The 26469-nt window shown below is 44.8% G+C and overlaps 2 protein-coding genes across 4 annotated transcripts; both read left to right on the top strand.

Annotated features, from left to right (window-relative positions):
• Positions 1-811: 811 nt before the first annotated feature.
• LOC123147710 (uncharacterized) lies at positions 812-8217 on the top strand. Of its 3 annotated transcripts, none has more exons than XM_044567000.1 (14): positions 812-1029; positions 1737-1774; positions 1868-2069; positions 2369-2443; positions 2530-2631; positions 2788-2828; positions 3490-3603; positions 5161-5275; positions 5373-5563; positions 5624-5740; positions 6108-6188; positions 6319-6560; positions 7321-7360; positions 7464-8217. In XM_044567000.1, exons 3-14 carry the CDS (start codon positions 1940-1942, stop codon positions 8019-8021), a joined length of 1806 nt encoding a protein of 601 aa, XP_044422935.1. In that variant the 5' UTR covers positions 812-1029; positions 1737-1774; positions 1868-1939; the 3' UTR covers positions 8022-8217. The 3 variants fall into 3 exon arrangements, with proteins under 3 accessions (XP_044422935.1, XP_044422934.1, XP_044422933.1); XM_044566999.1 differs by having other exon boundaries at positions 814-1029; positions 1729-1774; positions 2530-2625; XM_044566998.1 differs by having other exon boundaries at positions 815-1029; positions 1729-1774.
• On the top strand, positions 8177-9979 carry LOC123147711 (uncharacterized). Its single transcript, XM_044567002.1, has 4 exons — positions 8177-8608; positions 8947-9105; positions 9217-9432; positions 9583-9979. The coding sequence occupies exons 1-4, from the start codon at positions 8177-8179 to the stop codon at positions 9922-9924; spliced, it is 1149 nt and encodes a 382-aa protein (XP_044422937.1). The 3' UTR covers positions 9925-9979.
• The last annotated feature ends 16490 nt before the right edge of the window (positions 9980-26469 follow it).

Here is a 26469-nt window from a genome sequence, read left to right as displayed (position 1 = left end):
CCCTTCTCTTTACATTCTCGCAAGTTGCATGCTTTACATTCCGCTGCTCATATACTCTTTGCATGCTTGCATGATATGTATTGTGTGTGTTGAAATTGTGCCTAAACTCCACTTAAACCGAAAAGCTTAAAAATTGCAACTTGAGCATTATGTGTCTAATCACCCCCCTCTAGACACATCTACTTCTAGATCCTACACAGCCGGTTTGCATGAATTTCGTCCGCTAAGTCGAAGTCCGGCTTAAAATGTATGCCGACAGCGTTGGAAGGCCGCCTCCCGCATCCGTGTCCGTAGACTGGTTGCTTATCCGCGGGCGGATGCGGCAGAAAGTTTGCGGGTCGCCGTTGGAGACGCTCTTTACTAACTGGTGTATTTTTTAATTAAAAAAGGCAAAGTTTTTGCCTCTAGCTTAAAGAAAACTAGATGATACTCCGCACGTTGTTGCGGAAATAGTTTGCAACATATTTCAATGTGATCCGTTATATGAAACATGAATATTTGAAGTAATAATATAAAAAGCTAAAACTAAAAATACATATAATTTATTATGTTTGATTACTATATAGTTGTAAAATGTTTATTAAATATATATATATAGCATAATAGAATGAAAATTCATGTTTGTATGTTGACATGAGTCTTTTTTTCATGCATGTCATGATGAAGTGGCTAGCTTGCATATTGAGAGACATATGATAGTGGGGTGGCCTTTTCTCATGCATGTTGTGTGATGATGTGGCATGCTTGCATGTTGGGAGAAATAATTAATGGGGGTTAGCTATTTAGATATAGAAGATAAAGAAAATCTTGAGAGTGACAATTTAGCAAATCCCCACGAACAGAGTGCCAAATACCCAAATCTCTCAAAAAAGAGGCCCTTGTTCTCCTCGCGAGAGAACTGGAAGCGGGGCTCCTCGTCCTATCCACGCGGCCTGTCCAAATCGGACCTCCCCTTCCTGCTCTGCTCTTGTCCTTCTTCAGCTGCTTTCAGCTCGCACCGCTCAGGACGGCGCCTGCGACCTGTTTGATGTAATGACCACCCAGACCCAGTGACTTGCTTATAATTGTTATAAATCGCATGGTTATTAGAGTTTCACAACATGGATCTTACTCTATTTCTTGTTCGTTAATGTGGCTCTATCGATTCGATGTTGGAATCTACTTTGATTTTTTTTGTCATGTGTTACTATAGGTACATGGCGAATTGCTTTTTCCTTGTAATTGTAGTTATGCTTCAGTCGGATCGCAAATTAGGTTTCTTATGCAATTATGGATTATGCAAATATGGTTAGAATTTCAGGTCTTCTGTTCAGTTTTCGAGGAAGCCCTAGCTTGTTTTGGTTTTTCTTCCAAGAGTTTTTCGTTTGGTCATTCCTTTCCTGTGAGCAAATCGGATCCAAATCCTCTTCTGGGGCTGGGGGGGGGGGGGGGGGTTCAACTTAACCTCCATGACCCTCAAATGGGTCTGCCATCTGGATTAGCTCTTTAGTTTGTCATTGATAAATTAGAATGAAAGTGATTTCTTCGAACCTTGAGGTCGTGCATGCAGATGAATTATCTGATGCTGCTGTATTTCTGTTTCCAAAATTAGTGCTTCTGTGCATGTGAATGTGTTTATCACACATCTGACTGCCAATGTTAAAAAATCCCGCACTTTCCGAAACTCTTGTGGAAAATAATTGCAGCTCCACATGTATGTACTTCATTCTGATAGCGAAATAATTTCAGGGAGGCAGTAGCACTGGAAGAAATTCAGAACTGTGTGGTGAAGCTGGTTAGTTGTTTGCAGAACTGGAAATTTTCCATGCGAATCATGAATTAATGAAACGAATGCTCCAGTTGTTCTAACATATCTGTTGCTTCATAGAGGAGCAATCCTCAACGGCGCAAGAATCAAGTATATGTTGGCTGTGGGGCTGGATTTGGGGGTGACCGGCCGATGGCTGCTTTGAAGTTATTGGAGAGAGTCGAAGAACTTAACTACATAGTACTTGAGTGTTTGGCGGAGCGAACACTTGCAGACCGCTACCAAGTTATGCTGTCAGGAGGGAAAGGATTTGACCCCCGAGGTATAGTTGTTGACAAATATTTGATAGTTGTGCATTTAGTTGTATTGCTAATCAAAGCAGGTGATACCTGTTATCTTGTGAACTGCATCTGTGGTTGCGAGTTTATGGAGTACTTATTGCATGTATTTAATTGTATATCTTCTTTGTACATATCAAGAATAAACTTCTCTGATTTTTATCATGTATAACATATTTTGGTCCTCAGTAGGGATATATTATTTACTTTATTTTACTTTACTCATTGCTTATGTTACTTTCAATAAGAATTTCAATGCACCTTTCGGGGTATCAATATGCAGTTAAGGAGTGGCTGTCCGTGCTTCTACCCTTGGCTTTGGATAGAGAAGTTTGCATAATTACTAACATGGGCGCAAGTAAGACAATGCTGACTGTGGCTTTCCTTTACCTCATTTGTTTGTTTTCTCAATTAGATACTGTAAGTGTCTTTCCCATTTATTAGTCGATCCACCTGGAGCACAGAAAGAAATACTGGACCTTGCTTCTAGTTTGGGACTGGAGATAACAGTCGCTGTAGCTTATGAATCATCGATTTCAGGTCCAGGTAATTTCGATCTGTTTGATACTACCAATTGTATGATACTTTGGGTGCTACCAAGGTTGTGTATAAATCAAGGAATGTCGGTCATCATAGCTTTGTGTGTGGAGTCAAAACTGATAATAAGCTTACAGCTGTTTTTGGGTTTGGTCTTTTTTGCAGAAAACTCAGTATTATCGAATGAATCAATGGGAGTGGCAGAGGTAACTTCTTCATCATCATTTTTTTTTCTTCATCTGATTTAATAAAATAGCAATATCTGGTTTCTTAGCCTCAGTCTTATTAACTTATGGGGAAGTAACTGACCATAACTGATCAGCAATTTGCATCCAATCTTCTGAAGTTAGTTTGTTAATATATGTAATTATGTACCATATGGTCCGTGGCATATAAGAGCTTTGTGGTTGACATATGTGGCCAAATGATTGTTACTGAAAGATCTACAGAAATCTTCAGAGAGGATACTATGAATGAGAAGGGACTTAGACACTGTTTGATCAGGAGATTCTATAGCGTACCCATTATAGAACTTAGGATTAACATATTGTTGCTGCTTTGCCTTGATACATATATATTTTCCTGGCCATTTCCCTCTGTGGTGGGAAGGGGAGCGCAGTGGTAAAGCTGCTGCCTTGTGACCATGAGGTCACGTTTTCAAGTCCTGGAAACAGCCTCCTATAGAAATGTAGGGAAAGGCTGCGTACTATAGACCCAAAGTGGTCGGACCCTTCCCCGGACCCTGCGCAAGCGGGAGCTACATGCACCGGGCTGCCCTTTTTTTTATTTCCTCTGTGGTGGGCATTGAGAATTTGCATATTGTTTTATCTTGGTTTTCAATTTGATGGTATTTTCTTGTGCGTGCAGGGAAGAAGCACATATCTTGGTGCAGCCCCCATTGTACATTGCCTGGAAACTTACAAACCACATGTCATCATTACTTCTCGGGTTGCTGATGCTGCACTATTCTTAGCACCTATGGTATGCCTTTGATGGCTATTTTTATGCTTGCTAATAATTCATAATTTCATTTTTTTCAACATAATTGTACCATATGAAAAAATCAGTCATAGGAGGACGTGGGCCTTGGTCTATGGCCTCTGCCTGCACACATGCTGAAGAAAAAAAAAACATCATGTGTGGAAGTTACAGCTATATCTACCATTGTTAAGATTAGATCCCTACTGTATTAGGTTTGTTACCTAAGTTGGGGATTGCTTGCTTGAGTGTTCAGTTGATCATCTCTATTAAAGGGATCCCCAATGTTTATCTCTCACCTATGATCTATAAACCCATCCCCAGCCAAGCTGATAGTGCCCTGCGCCCGGCCATCTTCCTGCATTTTTAACAGGAAGAATATGAAGCAATCTTTGTATTTGAGTTTTAATTTGTGTGGTTCTGTTGGCTTCTGCAAGATGATGTAACATTAAAACATATAAATCTGTTAGTAGGCAACCTTCAATGCTCAGTAATGCTCTCTCTTTCTTGCTGATTCATGCACAAAACTTGACTGGATAGTTCAGCATAGATGGCGTAAGTTACATGTTTTCAGAAGTTTACTTCAGCCCATCTTTTTTTATATTTTTGTCACCGTCAATCTCCATTCTGCCAGAAAATTGCTACATGTCATACTTATTTTGTTTCCCCCACTACTAAGTTGGCAAAGGAGTTTGATTCCTAAGAGCAATCATAAAAATAGAGAAATTGGCTGAAAATCCAGACCAATTCACAGATCAGTTTGGAAGTGAAGTTATGAATTCTTATAAATGTTCTGTACCAAGAATTATTTGAGGATGTACCATAAAAACAGTAAGGATGTTGACATGCTTTCCTAGTGTAATTTTATGTGAATTTTCTGGAGAAAACTAAAAATGCCTTGTAAAAACATTTCCCAAAACTATTTTGAATTTTATGGTTTACTGTTTTTTACTGCGAAGAGTTTCCGTATTTCTCGTATCTTTAAATTGAGGTGTAACTTCTCAACAATAGATGTTTATAAAATCATATAAAATTCAGAGTTCTGGTATCATTGATTACTTCTGAACGAAGTGTTAATGTTTTGCGAATATATTACACCAGGAGAATTTGTCAAGAAACCTACATTACAAGAAGCGTTTCAGTATTTCTAAGCTTTACAGAACTTCCTAAAGAACTTCAGCTTATGAAAAATCTATGCCACTTTATAATGTTGATTCAAAAGAAATTCATGTTATATTCTGATTCTTGGGAATGTTTTTACATTTTCCAATTTTTAAAGAATCTTCTAAGCTACCAAAAAGGATAACATTTTTTTATTGTAGAAGGGAGATTGTAGAGTTTGTGGCCACAAAAGATTCTTATTTTCTTGAAATAGCAGGGCTTATAATAGCTCCAGTGATTTTCGGGTGTTGTTTCAGAGAACCCTTTATTTCGTTAGGGCTTAGTTATGTTTTTCTTCTCTCCAAGTTGCTCAAAATATGTAAATCTGAATATGTATTTTTCCTATCATGGTTATTTACTTAATGGTCCATCCTTTTCCCACTGCCTTTCCAATATAAGGTCTACGAATTGGGTTGGAATTGGAATGACTTTGATAAGTTGGCACAAGGGACATTGGCTAGCCATCTTCTGGAATGTGGTTGTCAACTCACTGGAGGATATTTCATGCATCCTGGTACATCTCTTATCCTTTAAAAATCATTAGGTGGGAATTTTCACTTCATTCTTGATTCATGTTTTTTATGTTCTACATCTGGTATTGTAAAGAGCAGGAGATGCATATCGAGATTTTTCTTTTGAGCAGCTTCGGGATTTGTCTCTTCCATATGCTGAAGTGAGTTACAAAGGAGAAGTTTGTGTTGGCAAGGCAAAGGGTAGCGGAGGTCTTCTGAGCTATAGCACTTGTGCAGAACAGCTTCTGTATGAAGTTGGAGACCCTGCAAACTACATCACTCCTGATCTGGTGAGGTCATCTTACATTTCCAGTCCCATGTAAGCTTCTTGTCTGAACACTTGTTAGCAGGTTGTAGATTTCAGTGACGTGCAGTTCCATCAAATATCACAAGACAAGGTTCACTGTAAAGGAGCAAAACCATCTGATCTTCGTGGGCCCGAGAAACTCCTCCAATTGTTTCCTACTGTATGTTTTCCTAGTAAGAATATAAATTGTACTAATTTAAAGTTTGTCTTTAGTCTTCTTCCAGCTAAAAGCATCCTGTGCCTAGTATTGACATGTTGCGCAGTTGGGTAATTACTCTGTTCCATGCTATGTTACTGGAACCGCAAAAATCACCAATAAAAGTGAAATATTTTATGTGTTGTATTGCTGAAAATTTGTGTCTGATAGCTTTATTGTTTAAAATTAAGCACGCTATTTTAAAGTTTCTCAGATAGAATCAGACAGTAGTGTTCATGAACTGAAGGAAGGTCCTTTGATTATGTAGATAGTTTATCAAGAGGCTCATAGTTAGCTTTCTCACTGTAGTCGTTCACATTTTTTTCTTTAGCCAAATGGATGGAAAGGCTGGGGAGAGATATCATACGGGGGACAAGAGTGTTTAAGGCGCGCTCAGGCAGCAGAATACCTAGTAAGTTCATGAAAGTATTTGCATGCAATATTTGTTTCAGATTTCCGGTGTGTTAACAATTGAATGTACCTATTTACACGTGACAACATAAAGGCAGTTCCTGCATTTAAACCTTTTCTGCTGGCATTAGGTTAGGTCATGGATGAACGAAAGATATCCCGGCATCGAAGAGAAAATTATCGCATATGTTATGGGATATGATAGCGTGAAAGCTAATGGAGGTGACAATGACAGTCGTCACTCTTCCAAGGAAGTGATAGATGTTAGACTTCGGATGGATGGGCTATTTGAGCAGGAGGAGCATGCTGATGGATTCGTTGAGGAGTTCATTGCACTTTATACAAATGGTCCAGCCGGAGGTGGTGGCATCAGGTACTTATAATTATAATCACGTTGGTCCTTGTCGGTGTCAAAACCGGCGGATCTCGGGTAGTGGGTCCCGAACTGTGCGTCTAGGTCGGATGGTAACAGGAGGCAGGGAACACGATGTTTTACCCAGGTTCGGGCCCTCTTGATGGAGGTAAAACCCTACGTCCTGCTTGATTAATATTGATGATATGGGTAGTACAAGAGTAGATCTACCACGAGATCAAGGAGGCTAAACCCTAGAAGCTAGCCTATGGTATGATTGTTGTATATGGAGTTGATTGCCTACGGACTACAACCCTCCGGTTTATATAGACACCGGATAGGGTTATGGTTACATAGAGTCGGTTACAATGGTAGGAGATCTTGAATATCCGCATCGCCAAACTTGCCTTCCACACCAAGGAAAGTCCCATCCGGACACGGGACGAAGTCTTCAATCTTGTATCTTCATAGTCCTGGAGTCCGGCTGAAGGTATAGTCCGGCTACCCGAACACCCCCTAATCCAGGACTCCCTCGGTCCTGTGTTTGCAGAGCTATTACTGTAGGTGCTGTCTCATTGTGGCTGATCTTAACATAGTTATGTATGCACTGACGTACATAGATGGCTAACCTATGTCGCGGGGATCAACCATGGAAATTAATTCTGAAAACGAAATTTAATATTACCATATTCATGGAGAAGATGTCAGCATTTTTCTTCTCTCCTTGTTCATGGAGTCGCTAAAACAATTTGACAAGTTTGTTTCCAATTCCATTTGGCAGCACTGGACGAAAGAACGAACTAACTCTGCAGAAGTTGCTGGTACGGATGACCACTCTTAACTTGATGAGGATTCCTTTAGAGGATTATTAAAACACATGTTATACTTTTTGATATAGCATTAATTTCTTTTCTATTTGTACAGATTGATAGGGAAAACATCTTCTGGCAAGCCAATGCGAAGAACTCAGCCATTCCTGGTTCACTGTCTACAAATGGCAAGAAGAAGAATAGGTACACGGGAAGTTTTGCGGCGGGCATTCAACAACGCTTGAATACAAAGCTGGACGAACCAGCACCTCCTGTATCTGCTCCAGCTCCATCTGGGTCGGAGATCGCCCTGTACCGTGTGGCCCACAGCAGAGCCGGCGACAAGGGGAACGATCTGAATCTGTCCATCATCCCTCATTTCCCAGATGACATTGGTCGGCTCAGGACAGTGATCACTCCTGAGTGGGTGAAGGGCTCTCTTTCGCCCCTGCTTGATCATTCGTCATTTCCAGACGACCGAGCGATCGAGCATCGAAACAATCTGCTTGAGCGCGTCGCAGTTGAGATTTACGATGTCCTGGGCATTAGCTCATTGAACATCGTGGTGAGGAATATCCTCGACGGCGGCGTGAACTGCTCCAGAAGGGTGGACCGGCACGGCAAGACTCTGTCGGATCTCATCCTGTGCCGGAAAGTCATCCTGCCTCCGTAGTGACTGACAGTTGAGAGATCACCGGCACCCGGTGTAGAGGGAGGGATGTCTAGAATCACCATCTACTGTTGTTGCGAAAAATAGAAAGGTTGACGTGATAATAAGACCTGTGAACAGAACAATAAGGCCTGTTGTATGAAACAAACAAACCATATATGTATGCTGTTAATAATCATTTGGCATCATTGGCCGCTTATTTGGTGGTGTTATCTGGTGTGTTTTTTAGGCTCCTGTGTCTGTCAATCTCGGGCGTCCGCGGTCGCACGGAAAAACGAATGACTGGGAAGGCTCGGCGACAGCCTCGCACGCACCAGCGGTCTCTCTCGCGCGCGCGTTCGGATATGCTGCTGACAGTAACAGCGGCTTGTTGCTCGTCGCCTCCTCGTCTCCACCCCGTGAGAAGTAGAACCAACGGCGGAGGCGGAGCTGGAGCTCCACCTCCACCCCGTCGTGCTGGCGCCGCGAAATTCAGAGCTCTCGCCGCGCCCCTGCTGCGGCGCTCGTCCTCCTCTGCTTTCATCTGCGCTTGCTCTTCTGCACCTCCTCCTACTCCCGGCGACAAGGACTGCGACCGCGAGCTGTTCGATGTAATGCCTCTGCAGCTCACCACTCTCTTCCTGCTCATAACCTCATGGAAAATGGCTCTTTGTGCCTCTGATAGAATTCGCTCTTGAAATCTGCTTTGCTTCTTTGGCTGATTGGGTGGGGGGCCTCCCTTCCTCAGCATGCTGCACAAATATTAGTTTCTGCCTGTTTATTGTCTTTGAAAATAGGGTTATTTTTATTCGACGAGCAAACCAGTTATTTTGTACTATTAAAATGCTCCATAACATAATAGGTACTTATCTGTACTTAAATGGAACTGACATATGCTTCGTCATAAACACATTCCTTGTAATATGGTCTTTCTGTGATGAGATCGCAGGAATACCCATTTCTTTCTTCAGATACTCCATGGGAGCCCGAGGATGTATGGAGGACATTTGCAGCATACCTCCTTGTCTTGCACATTCCCTTGAGCTTTGGAGGACTCGGTGTGGTAGCCAAAGTGCTACATTCTTCCTCACTAGACCCACTGACAACAGTGAGTGCTAACTTCTCATTCATCTATTATTCGCCGGCACTCATCTAGTAAATGGTTTGTTCATCCGTTGCGTGCATTGTTGACCTGCAAAATTTTACCCTGTCAATGCAGGTCGTTTCCACAGCCATGCTTCAACTAGGAGAGCTCACTCTGGGTTTAGCACTGTTGCAGTACACTGCAAAGCCTGGCCGTCAAGTTGGTACCTTCTTTGCTGGGAAGTTCTCGTCCAGGCCCAGCTGGGTAAAAGAAACTGTATTATGGTTGGGACTTCTGATGTCTATTGTTTTTCTCACATCTCTGATAGCTGACAGACTGATAGGTCCCGAGGTCAGTATGGTCCAACCACTTAAATTGCAGTTTTTTGACTATTGCACACATCTCCTGTTGTGTTATTCATTGCATTAGTCTTCCTGACTGAAGCTTTATAATCTGTTGAAAGTACCTAATTCTGTGTTCATTCAATCTGAAATATCACAGGATGCATACGATCCTATATTAAAGGAAATCCTCTCCGATGGTGGAACCTCTAGGCTAGTCTGTTGGTTTCTGTACTGTGTGATTGCTCCATTGTCAGAAGAAATCATTTACCGCGGGTTTCTTCTAACAGCCCTATCTTCCTCGATGAAATGGAGGAACGCTGTCGTCGTAAGTTCAGTTATGTTCAGTGTAGCACACCTCTCGGGGGGAAATTTCTTTCAGTTGTTTGTCGTCGGATGCATCACAGGGTTAGCTTATTGCCGGACTGGAACTTTGGCTGCTTCATTTACCATCCACAGCTTGTACAATGCGGTGATATTGTTTACTACGATGATGTCTTGAATGTGTTTTAGGGGATAGTCAGGAAGGTGAATACAGTTCATTAACACTTTGGCCACACTTTTACCGTAATCTTAAAAGTTTGAATTGATTACCATCGACCAGTGCTTCCATCTCAATCTGCCGGAAATTTGTTGGCCGGTTGATCCCCACTATTTCCATTTATCTCAACATGCACCATTTCACCTCACCACATATGCAACACCATCAACCCCCTTAATTATATTTCTTGCAATATGCATGGGTTCTTTCTACATGTACACATTGCACTTCATCAACACACTACTTTTATTATTCATTTTTGTGATGAACACACTACTTGTATTTCACTTGGTATGGATGAGCTGAGAAATACTATTTATATTGTACAAATATTTTACAACCATATAATAATCAAATACGATACTTCAATATTTGATTCACACTACTTTTATCTCATCATGTACACACTCCACCTCACCACACATGCCATCTCATCTCAGGTCAATAGCGTCTAATCTAGACGATCATATTTCACTGTCTGGGATAAATCTTATACTACACAAAAGAAGAGTCTAACTGAATCAAAGCATGGATGAAGAATAGGAGTGACAATGTAGCAAGCCAAGTAGCAAACAATAAACAATGTCTGCTAATATTTCTATTAGGTTTTTATTGGGGTTGGGAGTATTTATTATGGTTTAGGGTTCCTAACCAAGAGAAGACGATGAATAAGAAATCAATCGGGGTAATCCAATAGGTGGTCATGTATGGCAGATAGGCTTACTTGCCCGGTGTGGCTACACATCATAGATGAAGGAAACACAAAGAAGATATTGATAGAGGAGAAAAGGGCAACAATAATTACATGCACTCACCTTGAGGAAGATGGGGTGCACATACGCTTATGGCCTGGTTCATCATTAATTACCTAAACTCGCTAGGAAGCTTGGGGAAGATGGGGGTGTATGTGTGCACCTGACGTGGTTCAACATTAATTACATGCATTAGCCAGGAAGCTTGAGGAGGACGGGGGTGCACGTGCTCACCTGACTTGGTTCACCATTACTGACTTAAACTCGCTAGGAAGCTCGGAAGGAGATGGGGTGCACGTGCGCACCTGGCGTGGTTCAACATCAATAACTTGCACTCGCCAGGAAGCTTGGGGAAGAGGGGTTCACATGCGCACTGATACGTCTCCAACGTATCTACTTTTTCTCACGCTTTTCCTCTTGTTTTTGACCCTAATTTGCATGATTTGAATGAAACTAACCCCGGACTGACGTTGTTTTTAGCAGAACTACCATGGTGTTGTTTTTGTACAGAAATAAAAGTTGGAATGGAACGAAACTTTTTGAAGATTTTTTATATCAAAAATAAGAATTTCTGGAGGCAAGACCCACCGGAGAGGGGCCCCTGGGTGGGCACAACCCACCAGAGTGCGGCCCCCTCTCCTGGCGCGCCCAGGTGGTTTGTACCCACTTGATGGCCCCGCTGATGACCCCCTGATACTATAAATTCACATTATTTCAGAAAAAAATCAAGAAGAAAGAATTATCGTGATCCACTAGACAGAGCCGCCGCCAAGGCATGTTCTTCCTCGGGAGGGCAGATCTGGAGTCCATTTGGGGCTCCGGAGAGGGGGATCTTCGATCTTCGTCATCACCAACCACTACAAAAAAAATACACTTCCGTGATGATGCGTGTTTATCACAGTAGTTCGCATTTTTTGTCATGCATGTACATCCATGACAATTTTATGACAGAATCAAGATAGTCATACTTGTGCTGTCGTAGAAGTGTTCCATGACATTACCAAAATTATCAACACGGAAGTGTCCACATCCATGACGATAAATTGCGCGTCACAGAAGTGCTTTCGTTAAGGGTGACCGACACGTGGCATCCACCGTAACGGAACGCCGTTAAGCTATCGGGTCCGGTTTTGAATCCGATAACCCGCTAACAGTCCCGACCAATGTGGATTTTCCATGTGTAAAATCATCATTGGCTGGAGGAAACACGTGTCGGCTCACCGTTGGGACAGATGTCATCCACTCATTGGACAGAAGGCGCCTATGATACGTCGACACGTGGCACGGCCCAACAGAGGCCCATTCCTGTGAAAAGGCCGGCCCATTTGACTTGGTCAAAAGGTGGCGGGCCGGCCCATGGAAAGCCTGTTAACGGCTTGTTCGCATATAGCCCATTTACAGCCCGTTATGACCTATTCGAATTAGGCCCAGTAGCGTCATCTGGGCCGTCCAATATGATTCTAGCCCATTTTAAGTTCCGGCCCATGTATGGCCCATGACGTATTTCAGCCAGATGAGGCCCTTTGTAACTCTTGGCCCATTAACGGCCCGTGGTGAAACTGGCCCGGAATGAACAGTGTATCACTTTATACCCATTAACGGCCCATTAATCCATTGGGCTGTTTGCAGCCCATGTTATCTTTCGGCCTTCTCAGGGCCCATTTATTCTTGGGCTCATTTCCAGCATTCGGTTACTTACGACCCGTTACTGCCATTTTCTGCTTGTGGGCCAAATTCAGCCTGTGGTTACAGTTGGCCCGTTTGTGGCCCGTCAATACGTTGGGCCATTTTCATAGCGTCATCAAATACGGCCTATTAACGACGGCCCATTATGGTTGGCCCATGAACGGACGACTCCAACTCTAGCCCGTTTACGGCCATAATGCAGTCTGTTTTTGGCCCATGTTTGGCCAATCGATCATACGGCCCGTCTAAGGCCCATTGATGATACGGCCCATAGAAGGCCCATTGATTCTACGGCCCGTAGAAGGCCCATTGTTTCTACGGCCCGTAGGAAGCCTAGTGTCACTACAGTAAATATGTAGCCTGTGGCCTATTAAAGGCGGGAAACTACTATAGGTTTAGACCTACTAATGGCCCAAGATGATTATAGGCCCACATTTTGGCCCATATGAGTAACGAGCCGGCCTGAAGACCGACAACACTGAGATCCACTGAACCTTCCGGCCTAAATTGCAGCATACCGACCAAAGAATAAACCTAGACTATACAACAAAGAAATTACGGCATATTAGGAATCAAAGTTCGCTACCCGGTGATGATAAAGTGCAACATGACCGCGGATTACATACACTGGGCATCAAAGTGTTGGAAATATGCCCTAGAGGCAATAATAAATTGATTATTATTATATTTCCTTGTTCATGATAATCGTTTATTATCCATGCTATAATTGTATTGATAGGAAACTCAGATACATGTGTGGATACATAGACAACACCATGTCCCTAGTAAGCCTCTAGTTGACTAGCTCGTTGATCAATAGATGGTTACGGTTTCCTGACCATGGACATTGGATGTCATTGATAACGGGATCACATCATTAGGAGAATGATGTGATGGACAAGAACCAATCCTAAGCCTAGCACAAGATCATGTAGTTCGTATGCTAAAGCTTTTCTAGTGTCAAGTATCATTTCCTTAGACCATGAGATTGTGCAACTCCCGGATACCGTAGGAGTGCTTTGGGTGTGCCAAATGTCACAACGTATCTAGGTGGCTATAAAGGTACACTACAGGTATCTCCGAAAGTGTCTGTTGGGTTGGCACGAATCGAGACTGGGATTTGTCAGTCCGTGTGACGGAGAGGTATCTCTGGGCCCACTCGGTAGGACATCATCATAATGTGCACAAGGTGATCAAGGAGTTGATCACGAGATGATGTGTTACGGGACGAGTAAAGAGACTTGCCGGTAACGAGATTGAACAAGGTATCGGGATACCGACGATCGAATCTCGAGCAAGTGTCATACCGATAGACAAAGGGAATTGTATACGGGATTGATTAAGTCCTTGACATCGTGGTTCATCCGATGAGATCATCGTGGAACATGTGGGAGCCAACATGGGTATCCAGATCCCGCTGTTGGTTATTGACCGGAGAGCGATCTCGGTCATGTCTACATGTCTCCCGAACCCGTAGGGTCTACACACTTAAGGTTCGGTGACGCTAGGGTTGTAGGGATATGTATATGCAGTAACCCGAATGTTGTTCGGAGTCCCGGATGAGATCCCGGACGTCATGAGGAGTTCCGGAATGGTCCGGAGGTAAAGAATTATATATAGGAAGTGCTATTTCGGCCATCGGGACAAGTTTCGGGGTCACCGGTATTGTACCGGGACCATCGGAAGGGTCCCGGGGGTCCACCGGGTGGGGCCACCTATCCCGGAGGGCCCCATGGGCTGAAGTGGGAAGGGATCCAGCCCAAAGTGGGCTGGGGCGCCACTTCCCCCTAGGGCCCATGCGCCTAAGGGTGGGGAAACCCTAGGGGAAGAGTCCTAAGAGGGGAAGGCACCCCTGGGTGCCTTAGGGGGGGGAGGGACTCCTCCCTTGGCCGCCGTCCCCCTAGGAGATTGGATCTCCTATGGCCGGCGACCCCCTTGGCCTCCCTATATATAGTGAGGGAAGGAGGGCCTCTCACCACGCGCCTTGGTGCCTCCCTCTCCCTCTCCAACTCCTCCTCCTCCTCCATAGAGCTTAGCGAAGCCCTGCCGGAGTACTGCAGCTCCATCACCACCACGCCGTCGTGCTGCTGTTGGAGCCATCTTCCTCAACCTCTCCTTCCCCCTTGCTGGATCAAGAAGGAGGAGACGTCGCTGCTCCGTACGTGTGTTGAACGCGGAGGTGCCGTCCGTTCGGCGCTAGGATCATCGGTGATTTGGATCACGACGAGTACGACTCCATCAACCCCGTTCTCTTGAACGCTTCCGCGCACGATCTACAAGGGTATGTAGATCCACCCCTCCCTCGTTGCTAGATGACTCCATAGATAGATCTTGGTGACACGTAGGAAAATTTTGAATTTATGCTACGTTCCCCAACACAAAGGTCTCCACCAGTGCATATAAACGCGCCGACAAAAGAATATACAAAACTGAGAGCACTTCAGAAGGCAATAGACCTGGCAAGCTTGGGCCCCGCAAGCAGCCGAACAAGCTGATGAGACCTCAGTTGTGTCAATGATATATGCTTCGTCTCTAGCTGTATGGCACCATAGTGCGCAAGGCAGTCCCTTGACATCTTCATTACATCTTTGACTTCAAGTCGAAGCTGAGATGAAGCAAGCCTTTCCGCTTTAAGTTGAGACTGAAGAAGTCGAACTGATTGAGGCAGCGACTGCACAGAGGTTGTCTCACACCTGCTGGTGAGTAGTTTCAACTCACTGTCTTCATCAAGACAGGACCTTGGGGTCATCTCGCTGTCCTCAAGATGGTTTGGCTCACTATCTTTCCTAAAGTTCTGCCTGGCATAAGAGATACGACTCTGAAAGAGAAACAAGGAGACACGTAACAGGTTTCACAATTATATAAGCAAATAAATGGATCTATTCTGCATAAGGAACATGTTTTTACAACTACAATTTAAAACTGGTAGTTGTTGCAAACATCCAATCAGATGTAAACAGAAGTGGAGGAAATGATGCCTATCCAAATCTATACTAGAACAAAGTTTGAAGGCTTGAGAAGGATGAACTTACATTACATGTTAACACGGGCTCGACAAAGCCCTTCTCCATGTTGATGGAAAGATAATACAATAAATTCCCCAAAGAAAATTCTTTATAAGCATTGTCATTATTCTACATTTTGCAAAGAGTAAATATAGATCAAATAATATTGGAAGAAATAGAGGATAATGAAGCTCAGGTGCAGACTGACGATACATAATCAAATAGCAATTAATTAAGTACAGCGTTACAAGGCAAAAGGTACTAACAAGAGGAATGCAGACATCAACGTGTGCAGTGGCATTGGTTTTATTCAACATTTTGGCAAGAGTAAATGTAGATATGATAATTTGGAGAAAGTGGAGGGCAGGGCAGATAAGATGCAGAGTAATGCTAGACAATCAACTATCTCGCGATGCATGTACAGTAATACCACCACCGTCGCTCAAATGGATGTATCTAGCACTATTAAGTTCTAAATACATCCAATTGATTAATTAATACGATACAGAGGGAGTACATGACAACATGTACTTACATGAGCAATCCAAAACTTCATAACCATTGTGTTAATTCTACATTTATCTAAGAGTCAATATATATCTTATAATTTCAAGCAAAGGAAGGATAAAGAAGCGAACATTTACAGTGATGCTACATAATCAAACAACAATGAGTGTAAGTATGCTGACAAAGGGAAAGAGGTACTGACAAGAGCAATGCAGAGCCCAGTATTATCGTGAGATCCTATGATCCTTTGAGCAAGGAGATTCATCTGAAAATAGTTTTCATACAAGAGAGAAGGTAAGGCACATGCAGAAATTTAGGAGTTCAAATTTTGAATTAATATCATAGACAGTACCTGACGCTAGGCTGTCAGCAGTTCTAATAGGGGTTTGGCCACTAGAGTAGGGGTAAAGTCTGTTACAGTTGGGCCTGTGTTTCCTATGGCTGCTGATCTATCTGATTTAATAGGTATCACTACCTTTTCCAAATGCCTAGTTTGTACTCCTTGAGGATCTGCAATCACCCTCTTCCTTTTGGACATCTATTACGAAAGAACAACATTTGACTGGAAAAACATAGTATGACAACACATGGAATAGGTATAGAAAGTGGATAGGTATGGCATATACTCATATATGATGCTTAAACTAAGCAGATGGTGTAACAAAGTAGAAGTAATGCAAGAGGTCAGATGCAAAATATGTGCGACCAATACAACCTTGCCAAATTAGAGCATGCACCTTGATGGGTGAATAAGATAGGCCATCCTCCACCATGCCAAGTTTGTTAGCCAGTGGATCATTTCGCAATATTCCTCTCGTGTGCCCATTCTCATATTCATTTTGATAATGTTCAATACCTGACATGCATGAAAACATAAAAACAAGTGAGATTATCTTTGTAATGCAGAAGTGATTCTAATCCAATACTTCCTCCCTGTAAACCCCTTTGTGCTATCTCTGCAATTCTTCTAAGAGGTGCCATGCATGCTGTAATTTGGTGTGTGCATTAATATAATGTGGCCTACTACTCAAAATATGAGAGCTCCAGAAGTGATGATACTTTGGAGATGACAGCTTCAACATATAGTAAAGAAGAACAAGTCGACCTGACCTGACAGATTCAAAATATACTAAGGGATAATAACTCGACCTGACTAGTCGAGTGCAAGAGAAGAGGATCATCTTAAAGAAGAACAGAAGAGCAAGCAGATTTAAGATATTACAAGTCTTTCTATACAATGTCGATTGGCCACCGATGATGAACCAGAGCGCACAGAGAAATACTATTCCTTCCGGTCTCTCCATATGTGGCTCACATGCATTTCGAAGCTAAAGTAGGAACATTTAGCTGACCAATTAAACATCTCTCAGCTTTACTAATATCAGCATAATATCAAATTTGAATTTGTACAACTAAGCTTGTTTAGCTCAATGGGTGGAGCAGTGCTGTTACGACACGAACCACGTAGGCTGATTGTGGTCATCATAAAATGGGGAAACCGTAAGCATGATGAGTATAGTGTTGACCGTGGCAGTGGGATGGCAGATCTGAAGCTGCAAACCGCGCAAATGGTAGTTAGCAACCGATATTTGCTTTGAAATAACAACTAAGATTTGGTATGAACAAGAAAGTACAGTCAACAAGTGACAAAGAAATGCAATTCTGTTGTCTCTTTATATGTCGCGACATGCATTTGGAAACTCAAGTGGGACCTTTAGCTAACCAATTGAATGTGTCTGTTAAATAATATCAGTATCATATCACAATCATATTTGAACAACTAATATTTGGAATTTTGAGTGTTGTGTTGTTTAGCTTGAAGGGTGGAGTAATGCTAGTATGACAAAAAGCACCTACGCAGATCATAGTAGAGTAGATAAAAGGGGAAAACCCTAAGCATCAAGAGTAAAATCAGGAAAATGGAACTAGCTGGACCAGTGGGTGGAGCACATGCTTTTTGAAACAAATATAGGAACTTTAGGTGACCAATTAAATGTTCTCTGTTTTAGTAATATGAGCATCATATCAGATTCGTATTTCAACACGTAAGCTTTGGAATTATGAGTGGCATGTTGTTTCGCTTGATGTTTTGAGGTCTCGAGGAGCAGTGCTAGCACGACACAAAGCAGGGAAGCACCTACGATGATGGTAGTGAATATAAAGGGGGGAAACCATAAGCTTTATGAGTATAGTGACCGTGACATGGCGGATTTGAAGGTGCAAACCGGACAAAGCTACTTCGCAACCAATGTTTGCATTCAACTAGCCACTACTATTTGGTGTGGATAAGAAAAGTACAGTAAACAATTTAAGATCTATTTTTCGGGTGAGATCAATAACTTAAGCACATATTAAAGAGTACCACCTCTCTTGCGACGCCGTGTAGGCCCCTGCTGATACGTTGAGGGTGCTGCGGGTGCGATGGCTGTCGGCGGCGGGGAAGAAGACTTTAGATGGTAGACGGCCGGGTTGGGGGATAAATCACGTTGCCGTGGACGAGGCGGTCGTAGGAGCGGCAACAGCAAAGTGGACGACGGCGTCGATGAAGCGAGACGACGCGATGAAAGGATCCTAGTCCGGCGGCGTGGATGAGAGACGTCCATCTCTTGCAGTGGACGACGGGGTAGGGGTAGTGGCTCTGGCAAGGTGGAGGATGGGGTGGCAGACGGAGGAGGCTGGCCGTAGTGGGGAGGTTGTCGTGGCGCCGACGGTGTATGAATGGGGAAATGAAGGGGGAGGGGGATCTCAAACTTTGGGACGCACTTGTCTAAAATGTGGGAAAGTTACGAACTTATGCCCCATTAAAAATTTCGGACATCACGTCGGTTGGGGATAGGACGGTAATCTCACATCTCCCAAATATTTGTCGTAATGATTTCGGGCGAGGAGAGGGTGTTTTGCCGCCCACGGTTGGCGCCCACGGTGTATGAACGGGGCTGACAGGTAGGGCGGTTGTGTCACGTCTGAGGGAAGTTACACATCTGCCCTTATTTAAAATATTAGCCTACATTGATTTCGGACGAGGAGAGTTTGTTTTGCCACCCACCATGGATGAATGGGGAAATGGAGGGAGAGACGCATGTCTTTCGGACGAGCTTGAATCAAATGTGTTTTGCCGCCCACGTTTGGCGCCCACCGTGTCTGAATGGGCTCAGAGGCCGTCGTGTCACGTCTGATTGAAGTTACTAGTCTACCCCTATCGACAGCAGTGTAAATCCGGTCGATAAGGATGTCAAGTGTCAGGGATAGACAGTAATTTCCATCTCACAAACACTTGCTTCGGGCAGCCCACAAATGGTAGTGGGTGTTTAGTCGCTTCGTTCAAAACTTGGGAGAATTAGCATTCACGTTTGCCTTGGGCCCTGGAAACTAAATCCAAATCCAATTTTTATTCGATTACAAATATCCACAGATAATTCTACGTTTTGTTATTTATTTCTTCAAAACCACAACAAAGATTTATCCCACCTTTATATATGATTATGATTTAGAAATGCCGTGATCTTCAAATTCAGTAGGTTGGATACACTTTGAGTCAAACAGTTATTTCATCCAATACAATATGCTCACACGAAAAACAGTTCACCTTATGTCAATCATACAAGTACTAAGGATTACTTCGCCTAAAAAATTCGGATCATTACAACACATGGACAACATAGGGGGTCTTACAACATAATCCATTCAGAGACATGACACAACATGCAAGTACAATAATCTAATGACAATTTCAACTGCTATCTAAAGAAGAACTGGGATTACCCTGGGCTTCAGATAACAAAAGCAGCAGGACCTCCTCCGTCTTCAAATGCAACATTCTTACTTCCTCCAATTCTTGGGTTGCTTGCATAATGCATGCAGCTAATTGCATAATTTCCAGCTTCAAGATCGAGATTATCTCATTCATGGCAGCCACACCATCTCTTTCTGCCTCTAGTAGAGCCTCAAGAACTATAATATATGTGCTTAGACTGCTCTCCGGCGGTGTTACCTCTAAAGTACTACCATCTGGTAACATGGATGGCGCACTGCTTCCACAAATAGATTCTGGGGTTGTACATTGTGTCCTAGTGTGAATGGCATCCTGAAAGGTTTCCGCTGGACATAAGTAAGAGATAGTTATCGCATGATCCAGGCAGCAAGCTTACATGGTAAACGACATACGAATTATTGCCGAGCATGGCAAGCTATATTTTAATGGTTCGAAGCAGCATCAGCCGAAAAGAAATTAAAATGGTAAGATGAAACTAGGGATGTAAGTGGCAAATAAACGACATCCGCCAGTCCCATCTAGTTAGTTTTTGCTAGCTCCCTCGTTCATTTTCCTCAAGAAACAAAAACTCTTTTGAACTATCATACCACTAGTGGACTTTATCGGGATTAAAGGGGACCCAGTTGACCTCCCTAGTTGAAAGGGAGTGTACCACCGCTATATTTAAGTTGCCAAGTGTCGGTGTCAAAACCGGCGGATCTCGGGTAGGGGGTCCCGAACTGTGCGTCTAAGGCAGATGGTAACAGGAGGCAGGGGACACGATGTTTACCCAGGTTCAGGCCCTCTTGATGGAGGTAATACCCTACGTCCTGCTTGATTGTTCTTGATGATATGAGTATTACAAGAGTTGATCTACCACGAGATCAAAGAGGCTAAACCCTAGAAGCTAGCCTATGGTATGATTGTCTGTTGTCCTATGGACTAAAACCCTCTGGTTTATATAGACACCGGAGGGGGCTAGGGTTACACAAGGTCAGTTACAAAGGAGGAGATATACATATCCGTATTGCCTAGCTTGCCTTCCACGCCAAGTAGAGTCCTATCCGGACACGAGACGAAGTCTTCAATCTTGTATCTTTATAGTCCAACAGTCCGGCCAAAGGATATAATCCGGCTGTCCGGAGACCCCCTAATCCAGGACTCCCTCAGTAGCCCCCGAACCAGGATTCAATGAAATTGAGTCCGGCACGCAGTATTGTCTTCGGCATTGCAAGGCGGGTTCTTCTCCACATCTTGAATGTCTGTTAAGTAGTGTTCGGCCCCATAAATGTTGGACTTCTTGGCTTCTGTGCTTAATAAGGGTTATTTTCCACGCGTCGAACGAATACAAGGATCCAGGGCATTTTTACATTCGTCCCCCTAGCCAGGTAAATAAATTGTCTATTTAAAGGGATGGGGATTCTTAGATCCAATCCATACCATCCTCCCATAGCGAGAATCCATCAGAGCGCGCTTCGGAAAAATCCACTCCAACATGGACGACCACGCAGCTCCTCCTCCCGCCCCCGTAGCCCTAAGCCCGGTGATTGGGAGAGGTGTTCCATCCCACACAGTCAATTAGTAGAGCTGCAGACTCAGGAATTTCTCCCTCCAGCATATATGGTCCCCGTCCGAGCCGGGCTCGCCACCTACAATGGCGGGGAGCAAGCGGAGAGCTTCCCCAGCCCCTCTAAGGGGGAGCGGGTGTTCCTTGTTCCTTAATTACTAAGGGGACTCGGATTTCCAATTCATCCGTTCCTCCACGGGCTCCTGGAGTTTTATGGCCTCCAACTGCATAATTTCACCCCTGCTTCCATATTACACATCGCCGGCTACGTTGCCCTTTGTGAGCTATTTCTGGGCTACGAGGCTCATTTCGAGCTATGGAAAAGGTTATTTTGCCTTGTGCCCCATACACAGAAGGGGTCACTTTATCAAGTGGGCGGAGCCGAAATATGGCGCATCACCGAATCCGGATACCCGTCCGGTACTCCAAAGAAGACGTTTGAAGACTGGCCTTTGGAGTGGTTTTATATGGAGGACGTCCCCCTTCCAGACCCTGTTCGGCGGGGTCTTCCTGAGTTCAACAATGCTCCTCTAAAGAAATGCCGAAGCTGGCGCCCACGGAGCCCCCAGGAGGAAGACAACGGAGAAGTCCTTTACCTGATGAACCAGATTAAAGCGCTGGCTCAATCAGGATTGACAATAGTCGAGGTTATGTCAATATGCATAATGCGGGGAGTGCAGCCACTTCAATATCGAGGGCACCCCCTGTGGTGTTTTAACGGGGAAGATGATGCCACCTGCTGCAGGCGTAAGGGACCGGACTCCGCAGCTGCTTAGCAAAAATTATGTCCGAGTTATTCAAGGGAGAGGAAGAGGAGTTCATCTATATCAAGACACGGGATGGACTCTCTATGTACAACCCTCCAAGCTGGGTGAGTTATACCTCTTTACTCCCATTCTTCCCGCATTCTTCGTCATAGGTACTCACCTTGCCATTTTACGGCAGGAACTGCGAAAAGCTATAAGGGAGGTCAACAACCCATCTCCACAACCATAGGACCCTGGCCGGGCCCTCGGTCCTGGACTCAAAGAGGATCCAGACATATTCGTGGAGCTGATAGACAGGCAATTCTATCAATTGAGCTGCGATGACGCCATGGTGGCCATAACGGCCGACTATCCCGGACTGCTCCCTGCGTCGCATGTAAGAAAAACCGAAATCCCAATTCCAAAAATAGTATCCCCTTTTAGACACTTCACCTACCATACATATGGTGTTTTACAGGGAAGGCATTCGGGACGACGTGTCGAACCCGCAGCAACTCGCCAGCAAGAGGCATCGAAGCCGGGTAGGCCAAAAAGGAAGGCAGTCAGGACGGAGACGCTGGCGCAGAGGTATGACACCAAACCTCGCTCCGTGGTTTTCGTCTTTCTTTAAATGCAATGATGTCCATGCTTCTTTAATAGAAAAAACGTTCACCGGACTATATCCGGAGAGGCTGCTGATCACGCCTCCACCAGTCGGGCTCCAGGGCTGGACATAGAGGCGGAAGCCAACATGGGGCGGACGTCGGATGCTCCTGGTACAGAGGATGCGGATAGACTATCCGCTACAAATTCAGAAGTGGAGAGCGCCATGAATCATAGGCGTCGCCAGGTCGTACTCCGTGACGCTTGTTTCTCGTCAGAGGCATTTGATGCCTTCAATTCCGGAGATGCGTACATCCGTGCTGCTCAAAATGGTCTAGCCAGAGCCACGAACCAGTATGTAAGGGATATACAGGTAAGCAAATCTGTTGATTATATGTATCAGTATCCCCTGAGACTTGAAACAGTTGATGCAACTAATTTAAGGATCAATATTTGTGCATGTTCTTACGGAGAAGAATTCCCAATTGTCTCAAGAGCTGGACGAGTGCAAGGCCCAGCTAGAGGCTGCTGTTGCCGCATTGAAGGAGTCCAAAAAGGCCCCCTGGTAACTCTTTTGTCTATTGCAAAGAATATCGGTACCGGGTAGTATGCGGCATGTACACCTAACAATAGATGTTGCAGGTGGCCCCGGAGTGAATCCGGAGGCCGTGGAGGCGGATACGGCGCATGATGATCGACAGCGAAATGCTGGCGAGCACGTGCTGACGCGAGTCAGGCAGGAGAAAAATGATCTCCAAGACGCCAATATCCGGCTGGGCGTGGAACTGAAGGATGTCCGAGCCTAGCTTGCGGACTCCGTGAAGGAGAATAAACGGCTTCGGCGCGGCATTTTTAGTAAGTGCTTGAATGAACTTCTTAAAGGAGTTCGACGAAGAAGCCTTCTAACAGCGTTATGTCTGCAGGTATGCTGGCGGGTCGTCCCGTGGAGGAGATGCCCGGGTCTTCGGGCGATCTTCTAGCAGAGCTCTCACAACTGCACGGACAAGTTCAGCAGGTGATGCAGAGTATTTCTCAAGCCTTGTGGCCATCCGCGCCCCCTCCAGGAGGCATGGGGGAGCTTATAGAGAAGCTCAAGGGAGCGCGGCGGCGCTTCCGATTATGGAATATATTAGCCTGCCGACAAGGTGCAAGGGAAGCCTGGGCTATGGTGAAGACACGATATACCGAGGCTGACCCAAACCACATGGCCAAGGTCGGACCTGTGGGGCCCGATGGGAAAGAGATCCCCATCAGTTTAGTGTATGATCAAGTAGAATTAGCCGCAAAGTATTCCCAATAGGATTGTAGGCTAGACAGCCTGTTGGATGGTATAGAAGAAGAATTTAATCAGTCTTAGTGACTGTGTACTTCAAGTGACATATGTAATGTCCCTAGCTGGGTTGTAAATCATTTGTCATGGCGGACCGTTTCGCTTCGACCTCTAGACCCGATAGTCCGGAGTGTATCCGAATACCCACTCGGTTATATAAAAATCGGGGTATGCATGGAAACCAGGCATAGGGGTCATAAGTGCTTGAACAGACAAGTACCCAACTAGCTATATTATATTACATGGATAGTAAGAAACATCTTCCAGGGAGAATAGTTTCGTTAGGGGTTCCTTTCCCTGGGTACGCATGCCCTGATGTGCATGTCCGAACTGCAAGACACGGGCTAAAAACATATGGGGGCATGTAGTAATTTAAATTAAAGTCATCTTTTATTCACCGACCGAATATTCCCTTAAGAACGCTAGCTTTCGGCTTCACCCAATCTAAGGTACACATCCGGCTGACCCGGCAGTAACAATCGCAGAGGTGCTCCCCTTATGCCCTAGACTAATTAATGGGAACGTAGGGCATAAATACAAGAGCCAGGCAACCCAGCTTGGCCAAAACTTAAATCATATCGATGCATATAATGGCGAAAAAGGTACATGCAGAAGAATAACACATGTGCGGGGCATAAAGCCCGGAAGGGTAATTAAATTGAGCTTCTGTATGAGAAGCCCCTAGGTATATTGAGCGTGGTTAGCGCATCAAGATTGTGTAACCAAGACACAAGTGTAGCCCTTTAGGGCCTCAAAGAGAAAAAAGAGAAAGAAAGAGAGAAAAACAGATGTGTAAAAAATTGATGGAGGTGACGAGACGAATATAGAGTCCGGCGCTAGGCGTAGAATCTTCATAGTCTGGCAGCATTCAATGGGTTTGGCTCGAGTCGATTATCCGATGCATCCCGCAGACGGTATGCTCCACCGGTCAGAACCTGGTCAATAATGAAGGGACCTTCCCATTTGGGCTTGAGCTTGTTCTTTTTCTTCTCTGGTAGGCGTAGAACTAGTTCGCCAACGTTATAGGTTTTGGCCCGCACTTCTCTGCTTTGATACCTTCGAGCCTGTTGCTGATAGAATGCGGAACGGGCTTTTGCCACGTCGCGCTCCTCCTCCAGGGCATCCAAACTGTCCTGCCGATTGAGCTCGGCCTCTCTTTCTTCGTACATGCGCACTCGAGGTGAGTCATGAATTATGTCGCAAGGCAGCACCGCCTCAGTGCCGTACACCATAAAAAATGGTGTGTATCTGGTAGTGCGATTCGGCGTGGTCCGCAGCCCCCAAAGTACGGAGTGGAACTCCTCTACCCAATGAGTGTCTGATTCCTTTAAAGATCGGACTAATCTGGGTTTAATGCCGCTCATGATAAGACCATTCGCTCGTTCAACTTGACCGTTAGTTTGCGGATGATAGACAGAAGCATAATCGAGCTTGATGCCCATGTTGCTGCACCAAAGTTTCACCTCGTCGGCTGCAAAGTTCATGCCGTTGTCAGTGATGATGTTGTGGGGGACTCCATAACGGTGTACAACCCCGGATATGAATTCTATCACCGGTCCGGATTCAGCCGTTTTGACAGGTTTGGCTTCTATCCATTTGGTGAATTTATCCACCATGACCAGTAAGTATTTTTTCTTATGGGTTCCCCCTTTGAGGGGTCCGGCCATATCGAGCCCCCAGACCGCAAAGGGCCAAGTAATGGGATTGTTTGGAGGGCGATAGGTGGCATGTGGCTTTGGTTTGCAAAAAGCTGGCAACCGACACAATGTTGTACCAGATGATGTGCATCTGCCCGGGCCGTCGACCAATAAAAACCTGTACGGAAGGCCTTGCTTACAAGGGCCTGGGCTGTGGCGTGGTGGCCGCCGAGTCCGGCATGGATTTTTGCCAAAAGCTTCCACCCTTCCTCTTCAGAAATGCACCTTTGAAGGACTCTGGTTGTGCTTTTCTTATAAAGCTCTCCCTCATGGACCTTGTAGGCTTTAGATTGCCGCACTATGCAGCGGGCCTCATTTTGGCCCTTGGGTAATTCATGTCTAGTTAGGTAGGCCAGGAATGGTTCTGTCCACGGGGCGATGACGACCATTATCACATGGGCTGAAGGTGTTATTTCGGTGGCAGAGCCTCTGACTGTGTCAGAGTATTTGGTATCTGGGGTTGTGGCCGGGTCCGGACTATTTTTGCCGGTGTCCCCTTCCCATACCACGGATGGTTTAAATAGTCTTTCCAGGAAGATGTTTGGTGGGACAGGGTCGCGTTTGGCGCCGATATGGGCTAGGATGTCCGTCGCCTGGTTGTTTTCCCGAGCCACATGGTGGAAATCAAGCCCCTCGAACCGAGCTGACATTTTGAGGACGGCGTTGCGATATGCCGCCATTTTCGGATCCTTGGCATCGAAGTCTCCATTTATTTGGGATATTGCGAGGTTCGAGTCCCCACACACGTCTAGGCATTGGATGCCCATGGGGACTGCCATCCGGAGGCCGTGTAATAGGGCCTCGTATTCGGCTGCGTTGTTGGAGTCTGTATATAGTATTTGGAGCACGTATTGCACCGTAT

This window comes from Triticum aestivum, chromosome 7A (genome assembly GCF_018294505.1).
Source record: "Triticum aestivum cultivar Chinese Spring chromosome 7A, IWGSC CS RefSeq v2.1, whole genome shotgun sequence".
NCBI lineage: Eukaryota > Viridiplantae > Streptophyta > Magnoliopsida > Poales > Poaceae > Triticum > Triticum aestivum.
The sequence above is the reverse complement of the archived record's forward strand: the minus strand, read 5'-3'. Positions and strand labels throughout refer to the sequence as shown.